The sequence below is a fragment of the Chiroxiphia lanceolata genome, chromosome 1 (assembly GCF_009829145.1).
Source record: "Chiroxiphia lanceolata isolate bChiLan1 chromosome 1, bChiLan1.pri, whole genome shotgun sequence".
Lineage (NCBI taxonomy): Eukaryota > Metazoa > Chordata > Aves > Passeriformes > Pipridae > Chiroxiphia > Chiroxiphia lanceolata.
In genome coordinates this window covers 115,854,179-115,875,470 of record NC_045637.1, presented here as the reverse complement: position 1 = coordinate 115,875,470, position 21,292 = coordinate 115,854,179, and the positions used below count along the sequence as shown (strand labels likewise).

Sequence of the window (21,292 nt, the reverse complement as noted above, 5' to 3'; positions counted from 1 at the left end):
GAAACTGTATGGCAGCCCTTCATTACGAAAGTTTAATCTGTTTTGTTGTGCATGAACTAGTCTGTTATCCTCACTGTCCAGTGAGATGGGGCAGAATGGAACTGAAGAATACCTTTGCCTGACTGAAAGCAAGAAGGGAAGCAGGGCGTGCTCAGATGTGAACCAGCTTATGGAGGTGGCTGCTTGTTGCCGCAGCACTGTGGCACTGCATCTATGGCAATTAAGGAAAGGAGAATGAGTAACATAATGCTTCCTGTGATGGGAAGCATGAGGAAAAGGATTTGAAAATTCTGTTCTCAAGTGATACAGTTTGTTTTACTCTTTGTTTTGCCATTCTTCATGGTATGTGGTCTGGGACTTGGTAACAATGTTGCATAGGCCATTTGGACTTCTTCGGGTGTCCTGGACTCTTGACTTGTATTCAGATATGAGATTTGAGTGCATGAAAGAGGTAAAGGTGCTTTTGAAAGGAGGAGGGCAGTTAACAAGGCACTTTTCATTATTTTCTCTCTTACTGTGAAGATGTGTAAGTATGGGGAAAGACTATACCACTGTATGGTTTGGTGGCCACAGCAGTCCATCTCTTTCTACCTTCTTAGTCAATAGGAGGTTGATGCTGCTGATGGTGGGCAGTTTCATGGTTTGTCATGTAACTCCCAGAAAGATGGTATAATTTATAGAATTGGTTAAGGCTAGGCAATTTCACTGGGCTCCAGGTTGTAAGGAGCTCAGCCATCAGCTTATGAGCCAATGTGGTCTCTCATGTGAAACTCCCACATCTGGCTTTCTCCCTTCGAAGTGAGAGCACAGGTGTAATTTCTGATTCTCCTTCTTCTTTGCTCTTCCTGCAATTCCACAGGCTTTTCTGACAGCCTTGAACGTTCCTGTCTTCTAGTCCTTGAATTAGTAGTCTTGCCAGTGAGACAAAGACTTTCACTGTACCTTGGCCATCTCTATAGAAAGCCCCTAAATCCTAAGGTTTGTTTCTGACAGAGGAAAAAAGTGAGTGAGTGGCTTTGAATTCATATGCTTTTATTTGGGGCAAACAAAAAAGCAACCAAAGAAACAAACACCACCACCGCCCCCCCCCTTAAAAAAAAAAGAAAAAAGAGGCAAGTGACAAATAAAACAAACAGGTAAAAATTTGTCTTAATTTCAGAACAATATCCATTATTTATTTACTCTGCCATTATATTTCATTACTTCTCCCTTGGTTTTTTTGGAAGGAATTGTTTTAGGAGAGGAAATAGAAGTCTCATTTTACCTACCAATGCGCCTAGACCATTTTGGGGAAGCGTAGGACACAACTGACACTTACTGGCAGACAAAGCCACCATCGTATTTGTACTCAATAGACCTCCTTGAGAGTAGCTGTTGCTTCAGGAACTGGAGGAGAAGGGGGGAAGGAGAGTTTATGTGTGCCGTGCTCCAGGCACAGATTCCCTTTGCTCTGATTTGACTTTTATACGTTTTGTTTGAAATGAGTGGGTTAGTGACTGGGCAGGGATTGCAGGTGACACAGTGAGGCTTGGCATACCAAAGAAAACCTGGGGCCACTTGAGGCCTTGTACTGAGTGAAAAAATTCAGCTTTATGGCTCTCCTGGAGTTAGACTGAAATGAGACTGGTAGTAAACAACTTCTGTGCTAATAGCAGGGTGCCTTAGCGTGCAGGTGGTTTGGAACAGAAGTGAGTGCCTTTAAGCGTTGTTTTATGGTGTTGTGCATTTCAGACTGAAAAATGGCCACAAGCTTTATTACTTTAATATTAACACTTTTTCATTACTCTCTCTCTCTCTCTCTCCCCCTTCTGCAAACTGCTGCCTTCATCCATTATAAAGTGGCTCTTTCTTTTTTCCCCTTCACCTGGTATTTTTCATAGCATGAGAAACATGGGTGGCAGGAGGGACAGTTGAGGACATAATGGCACTGCATCTGTTGCCAAATGAAGCCAAAGCCCAGGCTGCCACGAGATAACCTGTTGAGGTAACTTGCAAAGTCCTCAAAGATGGCAGCATCCCTTCTGCCATTGCTGCCACTTTCTAGTGACCTGCAAGGGGGCTGTACCTCTTATTAGACCTTCTCCCATTAGGGTTTTCCATCCTCCCTCCTGCATCTTGATGGCAGCGGCTTTGCAGTGCAGGTGTTGGTTTCTATCCCTTCCCAATGCTTGCGATCAGGTATTTCCACCGCGTTTGCCACTGAGGGCTGCGTGCCAGGGTGTTTTAAAATTGGGAAACAAGCAGCAGTGATTCAGAGGACCGAATTTGCCCTGCTTTCCTCTGCAATTTGGAAAAATGGTGTTAAATTTTTTTTTTTTTAAATCCTATTCTTGTATTCTCTTTCTCATTCCAAGTATGTCAAGTTAAGTTTATGCTAGTGCCAGTACCAACTGTGACCAGAGTTAAATTAGCCCTCCTGTTAGCACTGCTTGGTTTTCACTTTCCAACAAGCCTTAGTAAAATAAATCATGTCCCACATGTCTTTAAATTTCATTATCATGACCTAACTTAATTTGCTATAAATTATTTCTACCTGAGCTTCTTCGGCTGTGAACTTGCAGCCTCCAGTGTCTTGCTTATTGGATCATTGCCCAGCTAATCAAGATTTTTTTTTCCTTCACAACTCCTGCTTTTGTATCAGCTAGCTCCGCCAAAGTCAACTTGTCTGTATAACCTCAGAGGGGACACACAAAGAGCTGGTGTATTCTCTTTAAAATAAGGGTTTTATTGAACCGAGTTTTAGTCTCTTCCTGTCGTGCTCTAGTGCAACTGATAAAGACCTCTTTTCCTTTAGAATAAATATGACCTCAAGGATTTGTTCTCATCTTGGAGGCAGCCATTACAATACTTTCTTTTGTCTCTTGCTTTCTTTTCTCCTTGGGTAGAATGAATGACTGACTGGAAAATCTCTGTGCACTCAGTATCAAGCAGCTGTGCCTTGGTTTTGGTTTTCTTGAGCAGCTAAATTTCATGTCTGATAAAGACTAGTGTTTATTTCCACTGAAAAATGCAGATTATTTTTTTTTTCTTTAGAGCTGTTCCTTTTATTTAGCAACTCTTGATAAACAATTTCTATTTCAACTCCCTGAACATTGAAGGCTTACCTCTCATCAAGCTGCTGGACTGCAAGCAGGCTGAAGATTTTTGCTGAGTAAGGGTTAGAGAACCCTTAAAGGATTTCAATCTGCTACATCAAGCTGTAATAACAACTTGCTATCATCTTATGTCCTCAGAAGAGGAACGTACACAGCGAGGTTTTTTATGAGTTTGGAAAAGTACTCTGTGGTTAAAAGAAATAATAAATAAATTACCTGACTTCCTAGTAAGCTTTGGGGACGCTCCAGAGTAGTTATTTCAAGATGAAAATGTGCTGATTGTTGTTTAGATGTAACACATGTAATTTGCAAAGTCCTTTAATGGCAGTTGAGGGCCTGATGTAACTCACCAGCGCATTAAAAAATAGCCAGTTTTTCTAACTTTCATTTGGAGACATGTCAGTGTTTATGATGAACTGTGTAACGTTATCTTTCAGTATAGCTTGTCTTTTGAAAACAGAGGCTCTTGCTTGATGTCTAGATCCTGGTGGAGCAGGTACATCTGCTGGAATAGTTTAACTGTTATGGTGGATGAAGATACAGGATGGTGCAAGAACAGTGGGTACAGAAGGTACTGCCTTGGCACACAGCAGTCTCCTCAGTTCTGACATGCTTTGGTCTGACCTAAATTACTGGGCTCAATATGGGGTTTACCGGGTAAAATGATACGTCACGTAGTAGGCAGGGGGTCAGATTAGATGATCTAACGGCTCCATCTGGCCTTAAACTCTTAATTAGGGAAATGCTGCCAGCACAAGATGGCATTGAAGCTTTACACTGCTAGATTTCACTTGCTTGGGGGATCCTCATCTGAAGCAGGGCTACAGAGGTTGCTTGGGCTAGTCTTTTCCTCAGCTTCTAATGACAGTAGCAGCCAGCAGAGCTAAAATCAGGTCCTGATGGGAACCTGGTAATGTTGCTGTCATGGTACAAGAGCCCTGTATCTGACTATTTCAGTCTCCCGCATGTTGAGCTTTTAGAGCTATAATGATATCTTAATACAGAAAGAAAATCTATTATTAGCCCGGTATTATGGCATTCAGTGACAGAAAGAAAAGAAAAAAAAAAGGTAAGTTTTTTTGGCAAGCTGATGAAAAAGAAATTACAGTTATTTGGAGCTGCTCATGGATTAAAGTATTAAAAGTGAGGATGTGGTTTTAGTGGTGGGTGGTTTGGTACAGTAAACATTTATGATACCTTTGCTTGACACCTTTGGTGAGAAATGGGAAATACATTGTGTGCTTGTGTGTTGTAGATGTGCTCTTTGCTCTCTCAGCTATGCAAGTGGCAGTGTGCAGGTCTGATAACCATTGACACAGCAAAACCAGCATCACTGATCAGCCAGTTTCTTTGGCAAGCTCAAGTGGCTTGTAGTTAGCTCAGTGTGTCCAGATTCTGGAAGGTCACTTAAATATCTTTTGAAGTTGCTTAATTGCTGATTGATCTCATAATTATTCCATACTTGCTCTCTCTTTTGCTGTTTTCTGAAATGCATGGATAAGTCACAATTTTAATTTCTTTAATAGGAGATTGTGGTTTTGTGGTGTTTAAGTTTAGAACTTTTAATTGGAAGTTTCAAACTTTTTTGGTTTCTTTTATATGCGGTTACACATTTTATTTTTCTTGCATTTTTCTAAATGAGTTACTGTACTTCTGCATGCCTCTTAAAGGTCCTGTTATTATACAGCTAGCATATTTCAAAGCACAAGGAGCTGAATTAATAACTGCTGAGGTACTCTATTTTAACTGCTGTCCCCTTTTGCTAATTTATCTTGTGGGGTTTTTTCAACCCCTTTAGTATTTTTTCGTAAAGAGTAATTGCTCTGGAAGTATGTTCTTTTTCTTTGTAGTCTTATCTTGTGTATATTAATCAGATTGCTTCATTTTAGTAGTAGCTTCTACCAACTTCTTTCCTTGAAAATTCCTTGTGTCGTGGATTATTGCTCTGAGTTTGTGTCACTGGGCAATTGTGCACGGAGAGAAACAGCCTTGGTTTCCTGTGGTTTAACACGATGGGTTAATCTAAATCCCATTTTGAAAGCAAGAGTTTGTGAAGCTGGATGTTAAACTGCCCCTGGGGCACTTCCTCTGCTCACATCTATATTTCCTTTTAAGCTGTCTAACCCAAGAAATGTGTCTCATTGCAGTTCCTGGGAACCTGCTCTGTGACAGAGGGTCAGCTGGAAAAAGCAACTTTCGGTCATGCTCTGCTTCATTCTCCTCCTCCCTTGTCTTACTTTGGAGTCTGTAACACATCTCTTCTAGGACTCCCCAGTGCCCAGGTATCTGCTGCCAGCAGCTGTCTTGCTGGCTGCTTTGTGCAACGATTGTCAACTCTACGAAGCCACTAGCATGTTCCTTGCTGAACGGTCCCTTCAGGTTTGCATGGTTATTTCTGCCTTGCTGACTTTATTATCAGCACAGCTTCCCCAGCCTAATTACAACTTCTCTCTGCCTACTAAGTTGCAGGAACATTTGGAGGAACCTCAAATGAGACTGAAGATCACAGTACACAGAACCAAATAAACACCCCTAAAAGTGGAAGAAAGGCATCTAGGTGATCTCAATCTTGTCTTTGCAAAGTGGTTCCTTAAAGGCCTATCAGCTTCTGATAAGCTTTTGTTACCACAGGTTAGATTTACACTTTGCAAAATAAGAATGAGATTTTCAGTTGGACAAGGACACCATCTGCAGTCACCAGATGCAGTTATCAAGACTGAATTGCAAGACTTGCCACTGATTATGCTGGTAATCATTGAGGTGATCAGTGTAATTAACTTGAGATCAAGACGGCATTTTTTCTGTTCTGATACTGGAGAATTAAGTTGAAGGAGCATCCATCATTAGCTACTGGATAAAGTCAGGGTATGGCTCCAACTGGGCACTTGTCTGTTTCACTTCAGTCATGGTTTTTTATGATATGGGAGAAAAATAGATCAGCAAATATTGTGAAATTGCCATTTTGCATTGAAAACATTTTCCCTTGGATTATATCAGATTTATTGAAAACCTACTGCAATCATGAAAGGTGCCTAGGTATTCTGTTCATAACCAGTCTTCAGAACAGACTTTAGTCTGGGTCTCTCTACCCAAGGAAGACAAAGTATTTCCAGTTCAGGTTATTTTAAGCTTTCAGAGTATATTTTTTTTCTAGTATAGATCATATGGAGGATTGACTCAGCTGCTAGTGGAAAGAGTTTTCTTGCTAAACAGAATGCTTGTTGATGTTGTCTCAGAAAATGTGGCTGAGACTTGATAGACTATAATCCCAAACTCTTAAAAATGTTTTTTGCTTTAATGCACACTAATAATTAATTTAGAAACAAATTATGTGACTTTGGAGAACTCTTCACAAGTAGTCATTTGCATGTGTTGGAGCATTTTCCTTAGCATCTGTAATGTGGTTCTTCATGTTCTTATATAGTGATAAAAAAATCATTTTGCAGATACGTTTGCTGAGAAGTAACTGGCATATTTTGAACCAGTTTGAGTGCATTCTTCTATAGGTTGCCAAGACAATTTCTCCCAAATATAGTGATAAATGATGTTGCAGATTATGATGTCTCTTACATCTTATGCCTTTCATTTTTAACTTAATGTTACCGCTACATACGCACCATAAGTGTTTGTAATGTTTTCTTTACTTTTTCAAGTGGCATAGATTTGCATACAAAATATTGTTTATATTTCCCATCAGGTTGTATTGCTCAGGGAAGGGACTGGAGCGTTTTGTAGTCTACATCATATGAAGAGGGTGCAGGAGATAAGTGGGAAAAGTAGGCGTCACTTCTTAAAAGCAAGTGATTCAATCTTTGTTAGACCTAAGAGCATCCCCTACAGCTGTTTCTTTCATTTCCAGCAAGTATATAACATTTCATTCCAAGAAACGTGTTGCCACAGAAGACTTCCAAGAGCAAAACATCATAGGAAAGTTAGGAGATGATTGGTAATACTTTCCTGTCATTGATCTGTTATTATATCTGCTAAGCTTCACACAAGTATTTATCAGCTGAGAGTTATGAAATAATTCCTGACTTGACGTGAAAAGGGAGAAAAGTCAAATACATTCTTTAGCATGAACTCAACACATCAGTCTTAAAGTGCTGATTCATTTGCCCACACAGTATAATTAAGCCGTTAATCTGTAATAAGGAATGATAAATTCAGTGATCTCACAATCAGAAAGTAATTATAGCTTAAAATGTTCATTTGGCTCTCTCCTCAACCATTTTATTACTCTTTGACTGTTAAGAGAGGGCATTCATAGCTTAGGATCTATAAAATTTTACCTATATGGAAGTGTCTTGCCTGAACAGTTATACATACATAGATGTTTATACTGGAAGTTTTTTGGGAACAAAATGTCAAGTGGCATTCTGAGTTCTATCTTTGGGGAGAATATTATAGTTTGAGTACATTTGGTGTTTCATTAGATAATGAATCCATTATGCAATTGAAGTTCAGGCTTACACTGATTAATCATGACATTTCAATTATTCATAGAATCAGTGATCTTTTGCACTCCTTTTTTCCCCCACCTCATTTACCGTTGTCTTCTGTTAATTTCTCTTCTTACTTCTTTCGGATTTCATCTTGCCATATTGTGCAATCGTGAGAAGCTTTCACTGCTAGAGACTTTCTTCTGGGAATTTAAATCACCTGGCACCTTGCAAGCAACTTGTGGCATCTCTCTGGTGTGGTGCTTCATAGCATTTTAACTGCCTACCTTCAAGGTAGCTGAGCTTTGAAGCTACCAACACATTTGAGGAGTGACAGGGAGAGAGACATGAAAGACAGAGGTTGTCCTGAGACTCAAAATGAGATTCTTGTTTCATCTGCTAAATTGAATTTCCTCATGTAGTCCTGGAGCCATGGAGAAGGTTGAGTTGCCTGACTCAGTGTCCGTCTGTGCAGCTAGTGAGATTACCCTTAGCTGTGGTGTGCTGACAGTACACAAGTGGTATTGTTTTGAAAAATTGTGTTGTTTGTTTGAAGGAATTTACTTGGTCCCATGAAATTTGTTGTTCTGTAGTGCACAGACAGCACAGAGGTCAGAAGGGGCTTCTGCATTCTCCTTCGGGTCTTGCTGCTCCTGCACAGCTCTAGCTTGTAAGTATCATCATTTTCCAGCTCAATACCCACTCAGTCTGTCACATTGCCATGGTGTAGTCTTATCATATGTCCATAGAGAAGTAGAAAAAAACCAAAACTTCTTTTTTTAATATTTTAAGTTTTATTTTTTTGATTCTGTCACTTTTGAGCCATCATCTAAATCTTGAAACAGAATTTAGAGTAAGATATGAAAGGAGGACGCTCAGCATTTTTACATCAATCTTCTCGATTTTTTAAAAAGTTTGGGCCAATTCAGCCTGCAGATGTTAGTGGAGCCAGGCAGGATTTCATGGAGGTTTTTTCCCAATGTGCACAGATTCTGTTAGCCTCCAGAGGTTCTGCTGTTCTCAAGCATGACACACAGGTGCACAGGAAAGCCCAACGTGTAGCTTACTATAAGGTCTGTATTTACCAATAGTGTAAGATTGATTAAGGGTAGGATGTATATAAATAGTTATTTCTGTAGATATGTTCTCTGTCATAAATATGCCATTAGTAATTGTTAGGGAGTAGTGGTGGCAAATCTCTATCTTTGGGTTCAGGTAAAATTGTCCTGTCCTTAGTCCTCTAGCAAACTGGACTTTTCAGGTAGGATAATCACCCATTAACTTCAGCCTATAGTCTCCAGCTTATGGCTGTCTTGTCAATACTAATTGCAAGGGAATTTTTTTAGAGATAAAGTAGTAGATGGCATTTTATCACGATGGGAAAAAAAAAAGAAAAAATATTGCTCTGTGTGGATGAGGATAACAAGGCAGGTGTTTGTGTGCATTTTGTAACAAGCAGACTGGCATTACAAGAAGCAGAACTTAAGGAAAACAATGTATTAAAAAAGGGAGTATTTTCTACTTCAGTGGGTACTTTGCTAAACCTGATGTAAAACAAAAATATTCAATATGGCAAAGTTAAGGCCTGTTTTAATAGAGAATAGGAAACTAGATTTATCAATGAGCATCTTTTCTATAAACCAACATGGTAAATGTCTTAAAGTGGGGGAAAAAAGTTATAATAATGTCAGGTCTTTCAAAACTATAAAACATCTCAGTAATTTTCTAGAAGTCAGATAAAACAATGATCTTTTTACAGTGTTCCCTTTTAGTGGATTTTTAGTTATAAAATTTTAATATTTATTCAAAGTGCAAGTTTGCTGTAAAGGGTGTCTAAAAAAAGAGCCCTGTAAGAGTCTTATTTCCTGGACTTTTCTAATTCTGTATCAAAATTCCGATGCTGGCACACAAGAAAGTTGTTACTCTGAAGGGGAGGACTTAGACCAGGTTTGAAAAATTGAGCTATTTTTTTCAGGGGTCTCTTAAAGGCTTACCGGGAGCTGAGTGTTTCCTTTGAAGGCAGTATTGCTGCCCACAGAAATGGGAGCACTCTATAGATTCATATGTGAGTTGTATGGGCTATATGTGAGGAGGATGGGAGGCACCTCGCCATGTGCAGTGTGTGCCTGGTGTGGAGGGCCAGCAGTTGTTCCCAGGGATTCCTTTGGTATTGACTGAGGAAATTGATGTTTGTTGTGGGCTCTTGTGATTCCAAGGAGTGCGAAGCTCTGCGGTGCCATTTGGCATCCATTTCCAAATGAGGACTTCTCTGGGTACTGTGCCTTAAGTTAGTAACAGGTCATTTAAGTTTTGTAGCTGTACATCATCAGAAGCATGGTGAGCCTAGGCAGGTGAATTGTGCATCATCCTCTACAATCCCTGTTCTTGGGAAACTGTGTTGTACATATTTTTTTCCAATTTTTCTGGTGGTTGAAAAGTGACAGACCAGACAGATTGAGTACAGTCATGATGCAGCCAACAGCCCACCCCCTGTGGTTGATCTGTTGGCTTCTTCCTTTTACCTCTTCTGATCTTGCCTGCTCCTTTGAGCACATAAGCTACAGTAACAAGAAATTCCTCTCTAATCATGGTGCCTTCAAGTAACTGTAAGTACAACCTGTGTGTGCAGATGCTGAGCATCAGTAGTTATCTGTGACCCCTTCGACACTGCTGGAGTAACAGATGCAGTCTTTTTCATCAGGGGATGCAGCTTTTAAGAGGAGACGTTATTCTAGTACCTTACATTATTGATACAAAAAATGGAGTTGCTATCCCTTCATTTCCTTCACAGTGAGATGTGTGCAGTTCTTTTTTTTTTGCACATGCAAGAGGATGGTGTAGTTGCTCAATTGCCAGTGAAGGCGTAATTTACCTTATGGGATCTGCACCGGTGATCATGCATGAGATGGAAATATCACTCGACGACATAAGAGATCAACAGTGAAAACCCTTTGTAACCAGACCTTCTGACCCTAGAAGCCAAATAAAATTCTATAAGTGGCTGCCAGCTATGCTCTCACTTTCATTCATACTGTTGCCCCAGACTTGACTCCATAAGCTTGCCTTGTTCTTGTGCCCTCACTGCTTCCCTCAGGATCCCAGTGTTACATTGGTGTGTACATGTGTGATCCTGTTTTACAGACTTAATTTGTGGCCCTCATTCTGTGATTTACAACAGGAATCAACCCATAAAGGTATTTAAATACACTGGATCGTGGTTTTGTCTTTAACGTTTTGATGAACAGCTGTCAGGAAAAGGGTGGTGTTCGTGATCTTTCTTCAACAGAAATGTTTGGGTATTCACCTGAAACTGAGAATTCAGGTGAAATTCTAAGTGGAAGTGTTGTATTGTTGGAGTGACTTGAACAAAGATATTTGATTGTCACAGGTAATTTTTGTAGTGCTAGAAAGGAATCTTTGAAGGACCCTGCTGAAATGTAGATACACAATATCTGGAGAGGGCATCTCATGAACAAGTAGGGAGTAAATCCCTCTCTTGCATCTGGAAGATAAAAATTTCCAGGAAGGGTGTCATCAAGAAGTGGCTCTGCTGATTTCACCTGATGACTGAGGGGGTTGTGTGTGTGTATTCAAAATACTAAAGGCAGAATACCTCTTAAAGTTGATTTTAGTCTATGCTTTTGAATCCTCTAACAGCAGTGGCTGGCCCTTAAGTGCAAGGGTCGGCAGCTCCTCTACTCTCACTTTTTATGGAGGCGTGGGATGTGTGGAGGGAGGACCAATAAGGAACTACTCATACATGTGTGAGTACTTGGGTAATGACTGAAGCTGCCATGTGGACTCTGAAAGTCTCTACACCATAGCAGAAACCTCTTCCCCTGGTCAGACATCTTTAACTATATATATGTTTGATTCTTTTTTTATGCATCTTTTGCTGTCTTTGTGTTGTCCTAAACAACAAAAAGTCTCAGTCTGTGTCATTTTTAGGCTGTTCTGTTTGATAGTTGTTGGATTTCCTTTCCTCCTGTATCTTGCCCTGAAGACAAAATATAAATTAATATTGCAGGCAGTCTTGTTCCTGGACCGTCTGTGTGACTTGGCTAAGTCTGTGGACCCTTTTTCCATGTTGGTAGTTGGAGGCACTAATGCTTCTTTATTCTTTACATCATTAGTTTCTTGTGGGGAGAAGTTATTAATCAAACAGATAATTTAGTAATATTGCATTCGAGTGCTAAGATACAGTCTCTGCACCTTTTTTACTGTAAAGTACCTGACACCTGAAGCTCAGTAGAAATCTCACTATGTATTAAAAGCAATGTGCTTTCCCTGAGGATTTCAGGATTTGAACATTCTTCGCTTTTGGATGTTTGTATTGAGTGAATGGTCTTGGGGGAGCATGAGAAGAGTAAAGCTTGAAAACCCATTTAAATTGCAAGACTGCAAAGAACTCTTTTGTGCAATCGTCTGTCTCCAGTTTTATTGCCCTGCAATATTTGACTTGTATGTTAGGTTTTCTATGTTTGTATTTGTATTTTAGAAATGTACACAAAAAACCTTTTTATAACATGCTGCTACCAGTACTCATTGAATTGCTGTCACTTCCCTGTACCTTTGTTTACTTTTTAATTTAGTTTTAATTTTGTTCTTTATTTGCAGATTTATAATTAATTTATGTATTTATTTTAATTCTGTGTCTTTCATCCCTTTCTCTGTAGTCCTTAGTGTTTGTCTCTTGTGTTAGTTCCAACTTTGCTACCTTCTTTATTTTTTGTATTCCAAGCAGATGAAATTAGATGGATGTTCAAGAACCCATAAATATTCCTATTGGCATTAGAAATGTGTAGATCCTAGTTTTCTTTTCTCTTCTTGCAGTGATAAGGAGTAAAGAAAGTTCTTGCTGTAAGTTTATTGTTGAAACCCAAAGCTCAGATACCTTGGATCAGATATTCTGATTATGGAAGCAAACAAAGCTCTGTTTACCCTGACTGTTGCTCAGTCCTATTGCATTTCTTCCAGTTAATTTACTGAGAATTTGCTGACCTTTGTTCTTGTTCAGCTAAGTTTTGTTGACTGGGTTGTTCATTATGCATTTAAACTTGTATTTTCTCTTTCTAACAACTTAAAACATTGGGAGCTTTTCCCCTCTCTGTATCCATTTACTTGGTTATGTCTTTTGAAGAGGCATTGCTTCATTAAACATTTTCCTGCTTAGTCTGTAATGATCCTACTATTTCCACTCTAAACCCATTATTGCATTAAATAGTTTCATTTGTCTTCAGTGGGATGAAGATGTTCCACATTGTCTTTGGTTCTTGGGGCCTCTTTGATACATGATCTTCGGTGGTGCACTGTGGAAGACTCAGCAGGGTCTGTGCCCTAATTCCAGGTTGGCAGGATTTTTTAGCCTGTAATGGAGCAAATATGTTATTCAATTGTCACACTCTGGTGACAACAGTATGATTATGCTTCTACAAAATTAAGCATCTGAGACTACTTCAGGTCTTGTCTCTTTCACCCTCATCTATTCCAGCAGTAGGACTCGGGGTTGGTAGTGGGAAGCCACTGTGTACGAGTAGTAGGTGATGAGATGATGCTCGTTCTGTGGCGATGAGCTGGACGACTTATGTACTCTTTTGGTGCAGCCCAGTAGTGAGACATGAAGGGAGAAGACAATAGGTGTCTGAATCTCCAGGGGATGGGCCATTTTGCTGCAACACCCAGGGCTGCTGGAGGGAGAAGCAGAATGTCAGCTTGGAATGCCGGGGGGAGCAGCTGCCAGCTCCAGCTTGGCCTCCAAATGGGCTTCACATTTTAGCAAGTACTTAGCGCTTTTGGGCAGGCTGGGAAAAAACAACTTCTGGAACTTATCTCCTTCTGTAGCAGATTTCTGTCTGGTCTGAAGACCAGGCACTGCAGCGACCAAAGAGTCAAAGGGAGAAATGGAAAGGATGAACCCACTGCAGTGGGGTTCTTTCACATTAAGCCCGTTTCTTCCACAGAGGTCATGAAGGACTCCATTGACTGGGGAGGTGCTACCTCACCTCTCTCTCCTCAAAGGGAGCTTTTCATGCTCTGCTTACTTCCCTTCTTAATGATTTCACATTTCCAGGGTTAACTTCACAACTTCTCATTGCTACAATCTTTTTAGTTTTAGAATAGAAGTTTTATGGAGTCCAAGTATAACTTTCTGTTTAGGTTCTTGGGCAATCTCTGACTTGAACAATAGGTAAGTTGAGCATTAGTAGTAATACACTACTCTCTGCAGTAGTTGCAGTGAGTGTGTGCTGAGCTTTTGCCATTCCTGAGCAATGAAGTAACCACGCATAATGTACATACTATTAAGATGGGTTTGAGTTGTTTTTTATGTTTTTTCCTGTGGGGAATACTGTGCCTCAACAAAAAGGATTAAATAAAACTTGAGCTATGGGTTTGAAATTCTGCATGAAACATCTGATCCATATTACTGCAATGTGCCAGAAACTGTAGTTGGTATGTCAATTCTGCAAGCAAAAAATGATTGCAATGCAATTTCTTCTTTTTCGTGTAAAATCATACATATCCTCCCTGCAGGGATTTTCTTGTTTAGCAGACTACAGTGTGGATTTGGAAAAAAATATAATTCATTTGTATGTAAATACAACCTGAAGGCTGCAAATATCTGAGCTTCTACAGAGGGCATGTACATGAAAACAAATGGACCTGTTGTCGTTAGAAATTCATAGTTTACCATAATAGGGGTGGGGGAAAAGGTTGTGTTTGAAACCATATAGGTCAGCATTTCAGACTTCTGTGTTTGTGTTCCAATTAAAGGAGAAAATGGAAAAGCTTCTGGATGTTTACTATTTTTAGGCTAACTTGAGAGGGAGGAGCAGGAACAATATTTTTCATATGTTCCATTAGCAAAATATATGCCACAAATAAGATAGTTTGTGTTTGGCTCGTACATAGATTTGTGTGAGTTTTATTTGGTTTGGAAGTGGGGTATGTGAATTTTTGGCAGTTGTTCCATTTCTTTTTCTCTATGTTAAATGCAAATAAATTTTTCAAGATAACTGGAAGTAGAAATTATGTCTGTGGGTCTCACAAAATACTGGAAAGTATGGGAAGTCCAGCATTCGAAAGCAGAAGCGAAGGAGGGGGGAGAGAAACAAGGAGATGGTGGATGTTTATGGTGTCTTGCAGCAGCATTTGGTTTACCTAATTTTTGTTCCTTGATATAGTAAAAATATTTTGTTGCTAAAGTATTTTGATTTAGACTTACAATAGCATAAATTATTTTGAGATAAGTTCACATTAACCACCACAAATTCCTCACTTACCTGTCACTGTTGCTGGGGATACAACTTCTGGCTCCTATTAATGCATCTTCTACTTCAACAAGGGAAAATGCAATTTAGTTTTATACCTGTTTTAGAAAAATCTATGATAAAAGTGAACCAGTGCCTTCTCTAATAAGTATTAAAGACCAAACCTGTGCAATTTGTAGTAAGTGCAGTCTATCCTCTTAAAAATGTCCAGGGGATATATGCACTAAACTCAGATTAATGCTAATAGGAGTTACCTAAGATAATAGCTCATTTATTTAGTGTTGCATTTCACTTTAATTTCTGTTTTCTTTTTATGAAAACAAAGTTAGGGTTGGAGTTTATGGTATAAAGAACTTTTTTTCCTTCCTCTCTGTAGGCATGGTTCTAAGAAGAGCACTGACCATGAGGAAGCCCATGTGTTAGTTGTTTTTTACTAAACCCACAGAAGAAAATGGAGCCACATTTCAGCTTTGCCGAACCTTTTTCCACCATAGTTGGCTGAATGAGAAATGGTCATGTGATTATGCTGACACCCCAGCATGCATTTGGTAGACCTGTGGTTAACTCGTTCCCTCTCCATGTGTCTGCTCTTACAAAGCTTTGTCCTCATGATACTGTGCTTTCATTCTGCCAGTATGTGCCCAAAAGGCTGCCTCTGTTCCCTCTCTGGAGGTCTGAATGTCAGCTGTAGCAATGCAAACCTCAAGGAAATACCCAGAGATCTTCCTCCAGAAACAGTCTTACTTTATTTGGACTCCAATCAGATAACATCTATCCCCAATGAAATTTTTAAGGACTTGCACCAACTGAGAGTCCTCAATTTATCAAAAAATGGGATTGAGTTTATAGATGAACACGCCTTTAAAGGGGTGGCAGAAACCTTGCAGACTCTGGATTTGTCTGACAACCGGATTAAGAGCGTGCACAAAAACGCTTTCAACAACTTAAAGGCCAGAGCCAGGATTGCAAACAATCCCTGGCACTGTGACTGCACACTGCAGCAGGTATTGCGGAGCATGGCCTCCAACCATGAGACAGCCAACAACGTCATCTGCAAGACTTCTGTGCTGGATGAACACGCAGGGAGACCATTCCTCAATGCTGCCAATGATGCTGACCTCTGCAACCTTCCTAAAAAGACTACTGATTACGCCATGCTGGTCACCATGTTTGGCTGGTTCACCATGGTGATCTCCTATGTAGTTTATTACGTCCGACAGAATCAGGAGGATGCAAGGAGGCACCTTGAGTACTTGAAATCCCTGCCAAGCAGGCAAAAGAAACCAGACGAAGCTGATGACATTAGCACTGTGGTATAGTATTCTGAATACAATGACTGCCTTTGTGATGAGAACTAGAATTGGATGACGCTAAAACCAGAGGTTTACTTCTAACGTTCATTGTAAACATTAAGACTTTTGGGGTTGTTTTTTTTTTCCTGTTTAACTGAATTACGCCACTGTTGAGCTTTCTAACAGAAAGTTTTGTCTGGGTGGTATACTTCAATTATTTCTCTGGTGGTATACTAAAACAAGTGAATTAATATGTAAACATTAGTTTAGACCCATTCCACTATTTAATAACGAAATTTATTTTTTTAATTTAAAAACCAAATAAAAGCTTAAATTTGAACCATGTAAAGCAGAGTAATTTATTGATCAGAAACCTGTGCAGTGCCAGAGCACACTTGGTTTCTTCAGAGGAATGATGATGAAGAGGTCCAGGAGTGGAGGGTCCCTGAAGGGCACTTCTCACCCATGGGTGCAAAGTGAAAAGCTGGTGAATGGTAGCCTGTCTGGGGGTCTACCCACCAAGATGGGAGAGGGGCACAGTGTGAGGAGAGCAGAATGCTCTGACTCCGCGTGTAAGGAACTGATGCTTGGTTAAGACCTCAGAGGGCATTTAGGCAGTGCTGGGGAGGAGAAAACATAAAGGAGCTGCATTTCAGGATGTCAAAGAGAGGTAAGTTGGGGGAATGTGGTGGATTTTCATCTTACACCTGCTTACTGCCTTGTGTGAGCTTCATGCGGCTGTCCTCAGCACTGGGGAGTACAGCAAGAAGGCAAGAGCAAACTTAGTATACTGTTCAAACTGGAATGCCACTAGTGATGATTAAAATAAAACCTAATAAACCTGGGTTTTTTTAATCTGTATATAATCTGTTCATAACTAAAAGTGACTTTATTTTTTAGAGTATAGCCTTTTTTTAAAAAATGAAGGAAATAAATTAATATATAAGCTAGACATATTCTGTTGTGTGATACAAAATACGTGTTTTTGTATGATTTTGTGACTAAACATTTGGGAAGATATAAAGCCCACATGGAGTTAAACTCAGTGTTGCATATGAAATGGATATTTTAAATTTCTGCTGTCTTTAAAAATATGATTTATTTTTTTTTCATAGATAAAGTTTTCAAAGGGAACAAATTCTCAAGAATGTATTCGTCTTGTTCTTTATTACCATAATAAAATGATGCTTGTCTCTGGGTCCCTGTAGGTCCCGTCTAACTGACATTGGAATGTGGATTACGGAAGGGTGGATAAAAAAATATATAAAATGCTGCTTTGCTAGAACAAGTGTTAAAAGACAGCCTTAAAAATTAAGAAAAAACTCTGGAATCATTTCTCCAATTAGATTATCTGTTATTTCTGTTACAGTTATACTCTTTTATATTTTAGAGGGCACTAGCTTGTTTATCTTATTTCTTTCAGAACATTGTTAAAAGAATAGCTAAAATCTGTTTCAAAGCAAATCAGAGAGCAGGAAAATGAAGATGATTTTTTTTTCAATATGCCTAGAGTCAACCTTTTATGTAATCTTTGTAGACTAAGTCCTACCTGAGTTCTTGTGACCAACTTAGCTGTTTGCGTTGCTTTATCTCCATGAACAGTTTTTGGCAAATCAAGAGAGTGTTAATGTTTGTAAAGGGCACAGTCTGTCCGGGAAATATCTGCTGTCTGATATTTCTGTTCCTGAAACTACCTCCCTTAAGTAAAAATTTTATTTTCTAAACTGAGGAGACTGTTGATTACACATCCTCCTTAGTTAGCATTTTATACTTTCCTTTTTCCAAGCTCTATCTAGCTATATACCCCAGCCCCCCAAGCTCTGCATAGCCTCCTTCAGGAGCCAAAAGCAGTAGGGTTAAATACACATGTGATTCTGAAGAGAGCATATAAAATATTATACTGTACTGGCAATATAACAAACCTTACTGAATGGGATGTGTAGTGCCTCTGTATAGGCTGAGCCAAATTTGTTCCTGATGTAATTCTCCTAATTTCTCTAAAATTTCCTTCAGAATAAAACTGGTTTAGTTTCTATCACTGTGTTCCCCAAGTGATATTTAGGATCCAGCTAGTATGCTACTTTTGGAAAGAGCAGGGAGGACTAGCTAAAAGAAGGAACTGAGCTGGAGGTACTAATATAATCAAGAATTCAGTGTTTATTCACAGCTGAATGCAGAAATTTCTACACAAAATTTGGACAAAATTATTTAAACAGCAACATCTACACAATTCTGGATGGTCCTAAAACACTTTAAAAACACTTGCAGGTTTTAAAAATTATATTTCAAGTAACATTTTAAAAAAGAACCCCTCTTCCCAAACCTGACTGACAAAAATGTAAAGAATGTATCTTTAGTTTTTCTGGTTTTCCACTTTATTACTTGATCTACAATACAGCATCTGGAGCTGGTATAGATTTAACCAAGCTGAATTTCTGACTCTACATCTTTAAATCCAGACCAAAATTAATTTAAACCAAGTTAAGTGTTACTCTGTAGAAACGTTTTGGAAGGATGGTTTCCAGTCAGTTCTCCAGGTCTATTGATTTTCTTTAATTGATCTCTATCAAACATCTCTCCTCACAAAAGTTTTCCTTTGAAGGCTGTACTGAAATCTCTTTTTTAAAGTGTGAGAATCAAGGCAATACTCGGACAACCAATAGATGCAAACTCATCAAGCTGAATTTAGCTGATGAGGAAAATTAATTAAATCACTCTTCCTCATCTATGTGGACCTGACAATGCAAGTTTTCCTGTCAGCTCAAATATTTGGGCTATATCTCTTTATTTCATTGAAAAGAAACAGAAAAGAAAGATAAAAACTTTTAACATGAAAAGATGCATTTTTTTTCACATTTGCTACACACCTTTCTGTCCAAAACTACCCTGGAGAAAAGCCTACACTCTGCCCTTTGAAGTCAATGGCACAAATTTTTAAACTTTGATAAAAGTTTAACACTTCAAGGAGTTATTTACGAAAACAGTTTTGCTCACAAATGAGTAAATTGCTGTATTTTTTGCTATGATACCTTAGCAGGTAAATACAGATGAGAGGAAATTGATATTTCCTTATTCACAGGAGATAGCATGTGGCAGAAAATGAAGGACATACATAACACAGGGATTTTTTATTTTTGTTTTCAATTAAGATAATTCAGGAAATGTAGAGCTGGGGCTTAATAACTTATATGTCATTAATTTGTCTAACCTGATTTTCTTAAAAAAAAACTTCCCTAGTTTTTGTTTCAAAATGGTTAATGATAACTCTCTCAAGCTTGAATTTTTTTTTAAAACTAATGGTGATTTTTCTCTGTTAGTTTTCTAGTGTTATTATGATCTGTAAGATCTGTGATAGTGCATTGGGTCCGTGTGTATTTAGGCTCAGACTTTATGTTTTTATTTTGCTCTTAGCTTGATACAGAATTAGATACAGATATCTTCATTGTTAACAGACACTGTGTTTTCAAGTCTTCATAATAGCAAGATTTTGCACTGGAATTGCCATAAATTTCAGAGGCTGAGTATGGACAGAAAGTGTGGTGATCCAGGTTCTCATCTTCCCAGGGACGAAAGAAGAGAACAGAACCCTAGTTTACCAAAGAGATGCCATGCAGAAAATCTACCACATTGTTTTTCAGCTTGTTAAATTGTAAGTATTAAGAAGCAAAAAAGGAAAGTAAAAGGAACAGCTGGAGTCTTAAATGCTTGAAGGTGTCATGGAATCTTGCACCATGTTTAGATGTGCAGTGGGGTCTCAGAATTTTAAAAAGGGTGTCCCTTGACTTCCACACCTGGAAAAAGAGCTAAACTAAACAAGAGTAAATGAGATTTTCATGAGTTAAAAACATAGTCTTTAAATTGTAAGAGGGAAATCCAGAGAAGGAAAACAGGATATGAATTCTAGTGAGGTTGGATGTAAAGCCATAGTATGGCCAAAACAAATGGGAACATTTTTTTTTTTCTAAGCAAATCAGAAACAGGAGTCCCACTTAAGCAAGGGCCAAGAGTTAATTGGGTATTAAGGAGCACAGTGGATAGACAGGACAAATGTTCTGAAAGAAACTAGGCTAGCATGTGAGAAGGGGAAAAAGTCATCCTGTGAGTTAATTATTGGTTAGAAGATAAGAAACAAAAGTAAGAGATTGTCCATTTTCTTGAAGGAGAATGGTTACTGAAATTCCTGAGAAGATGTCTCAAAGGTCTCAGAATAGGACCAATGCTGTACAGTGTATTTCTGGGTGGTGTGGAAAAAGGAGCTGATAACATTTGTGGATTATAAACAGTTATGGAGGGCAGTCCAACATACAGTTAACTGTGAAGAAATACAGAAGGTTCTCACATTTCTGTGTTGGCAGGTGATGATAAAATGAAGGTCGGATTTGGTTTGAATAACTACAGAGTACTGCAGATGGCACATCCATAGCTATGAACACAAAGATATTCTCTAAATTGGCTATAATCAAATGGAAAAAACATTTTGGAGGCACAATGGGGAGCTCTTCAATGACAAACACCAGAAATTGTTAGGAGGGAAATAGTCAAACATCATGGTGGAATGGCATGATAAACCACTGAATAAAATCTGTGATGAACTCACATCTGGAACATTGCGTTCGGTTCGGGTTCTCCTTGTCTTCAAATAAGATGAACTTATATCTGAATTACTGTGTAGAGAAAGACGATAAGATCATGAAGGATATGAGATTGTTTCCATAGGGGAAGACATCTAAAATCCCCAAGCATGGGGGTGAGACGCCATAAGATAATAACTGGAGTAGTACACAAAAGGTAACTTCAGGAAGTCTGATCTCTGTTTCTTGCAACAGAAGATAGAGCAGTTCTGATTAGACAGTGTTAGGCAAGGGGTTATGGGTTTTTCTTAAAATACTTTTTGTAGAGAGCATGCATTTAAATGATGAAGTTCAGGGTACTGTAGAGAAGAAAACACAAATTCAAAGGTAGGACTCCACAAATTCTCAGAAATCAAGGTTGTTAGCAGTTAACAATACTAACATTATGTAGATACAATTCTTAACAAGGAAGGTCTCCACTCATCCCAGGAAGCAGGGGTGGCTTCCCTAGGAAAGGCTCACAAGTCTATACTTCTCTTATTCTGTCTGAGATGCTGCTGTGGGTGTTTGTGGAAGAAGAGAAGGTGGGCCTGATTTGTATGGCGCCAATGCTCTCATACATCCAGC

The 21,292-nt window shown here is 38.9% G+C and overlaps 1 protein-coding gene across 3 annotated transcripts in view; it reads left to right on the top strand.

Annotated features, from left to right (window-relative positions):
• LRRC3B (leucine rich repeat containing 3B) overlaps nucleotides 1-17,409 on the top strand; it is a 46,822-nt gene extending 29,413 nt beyond the window's left edge. For all 3 annotated transcript variants that reach the window (XM_032707655.1, XM_032707646.1, XM_032707637.1), the window contains exon 2: nucleotides 15,179-17,409. In XM_032707655.1, the coding sequence (XP_032563546.1) occupies nucleotides 15,342-16,121 (780 nt within the window). In that variant the 5' untranslated portion in view covers nucleotides 15,179-15,341 and the 3' untranslated portion in view covers nucleotides 16,122-17,409. The remainder of the gene's footprint in view (nucleotides 1-15,178) is intronic.
• Nucleotides 17,410-21,292: the final 3,883 nt, after the last annotated feature.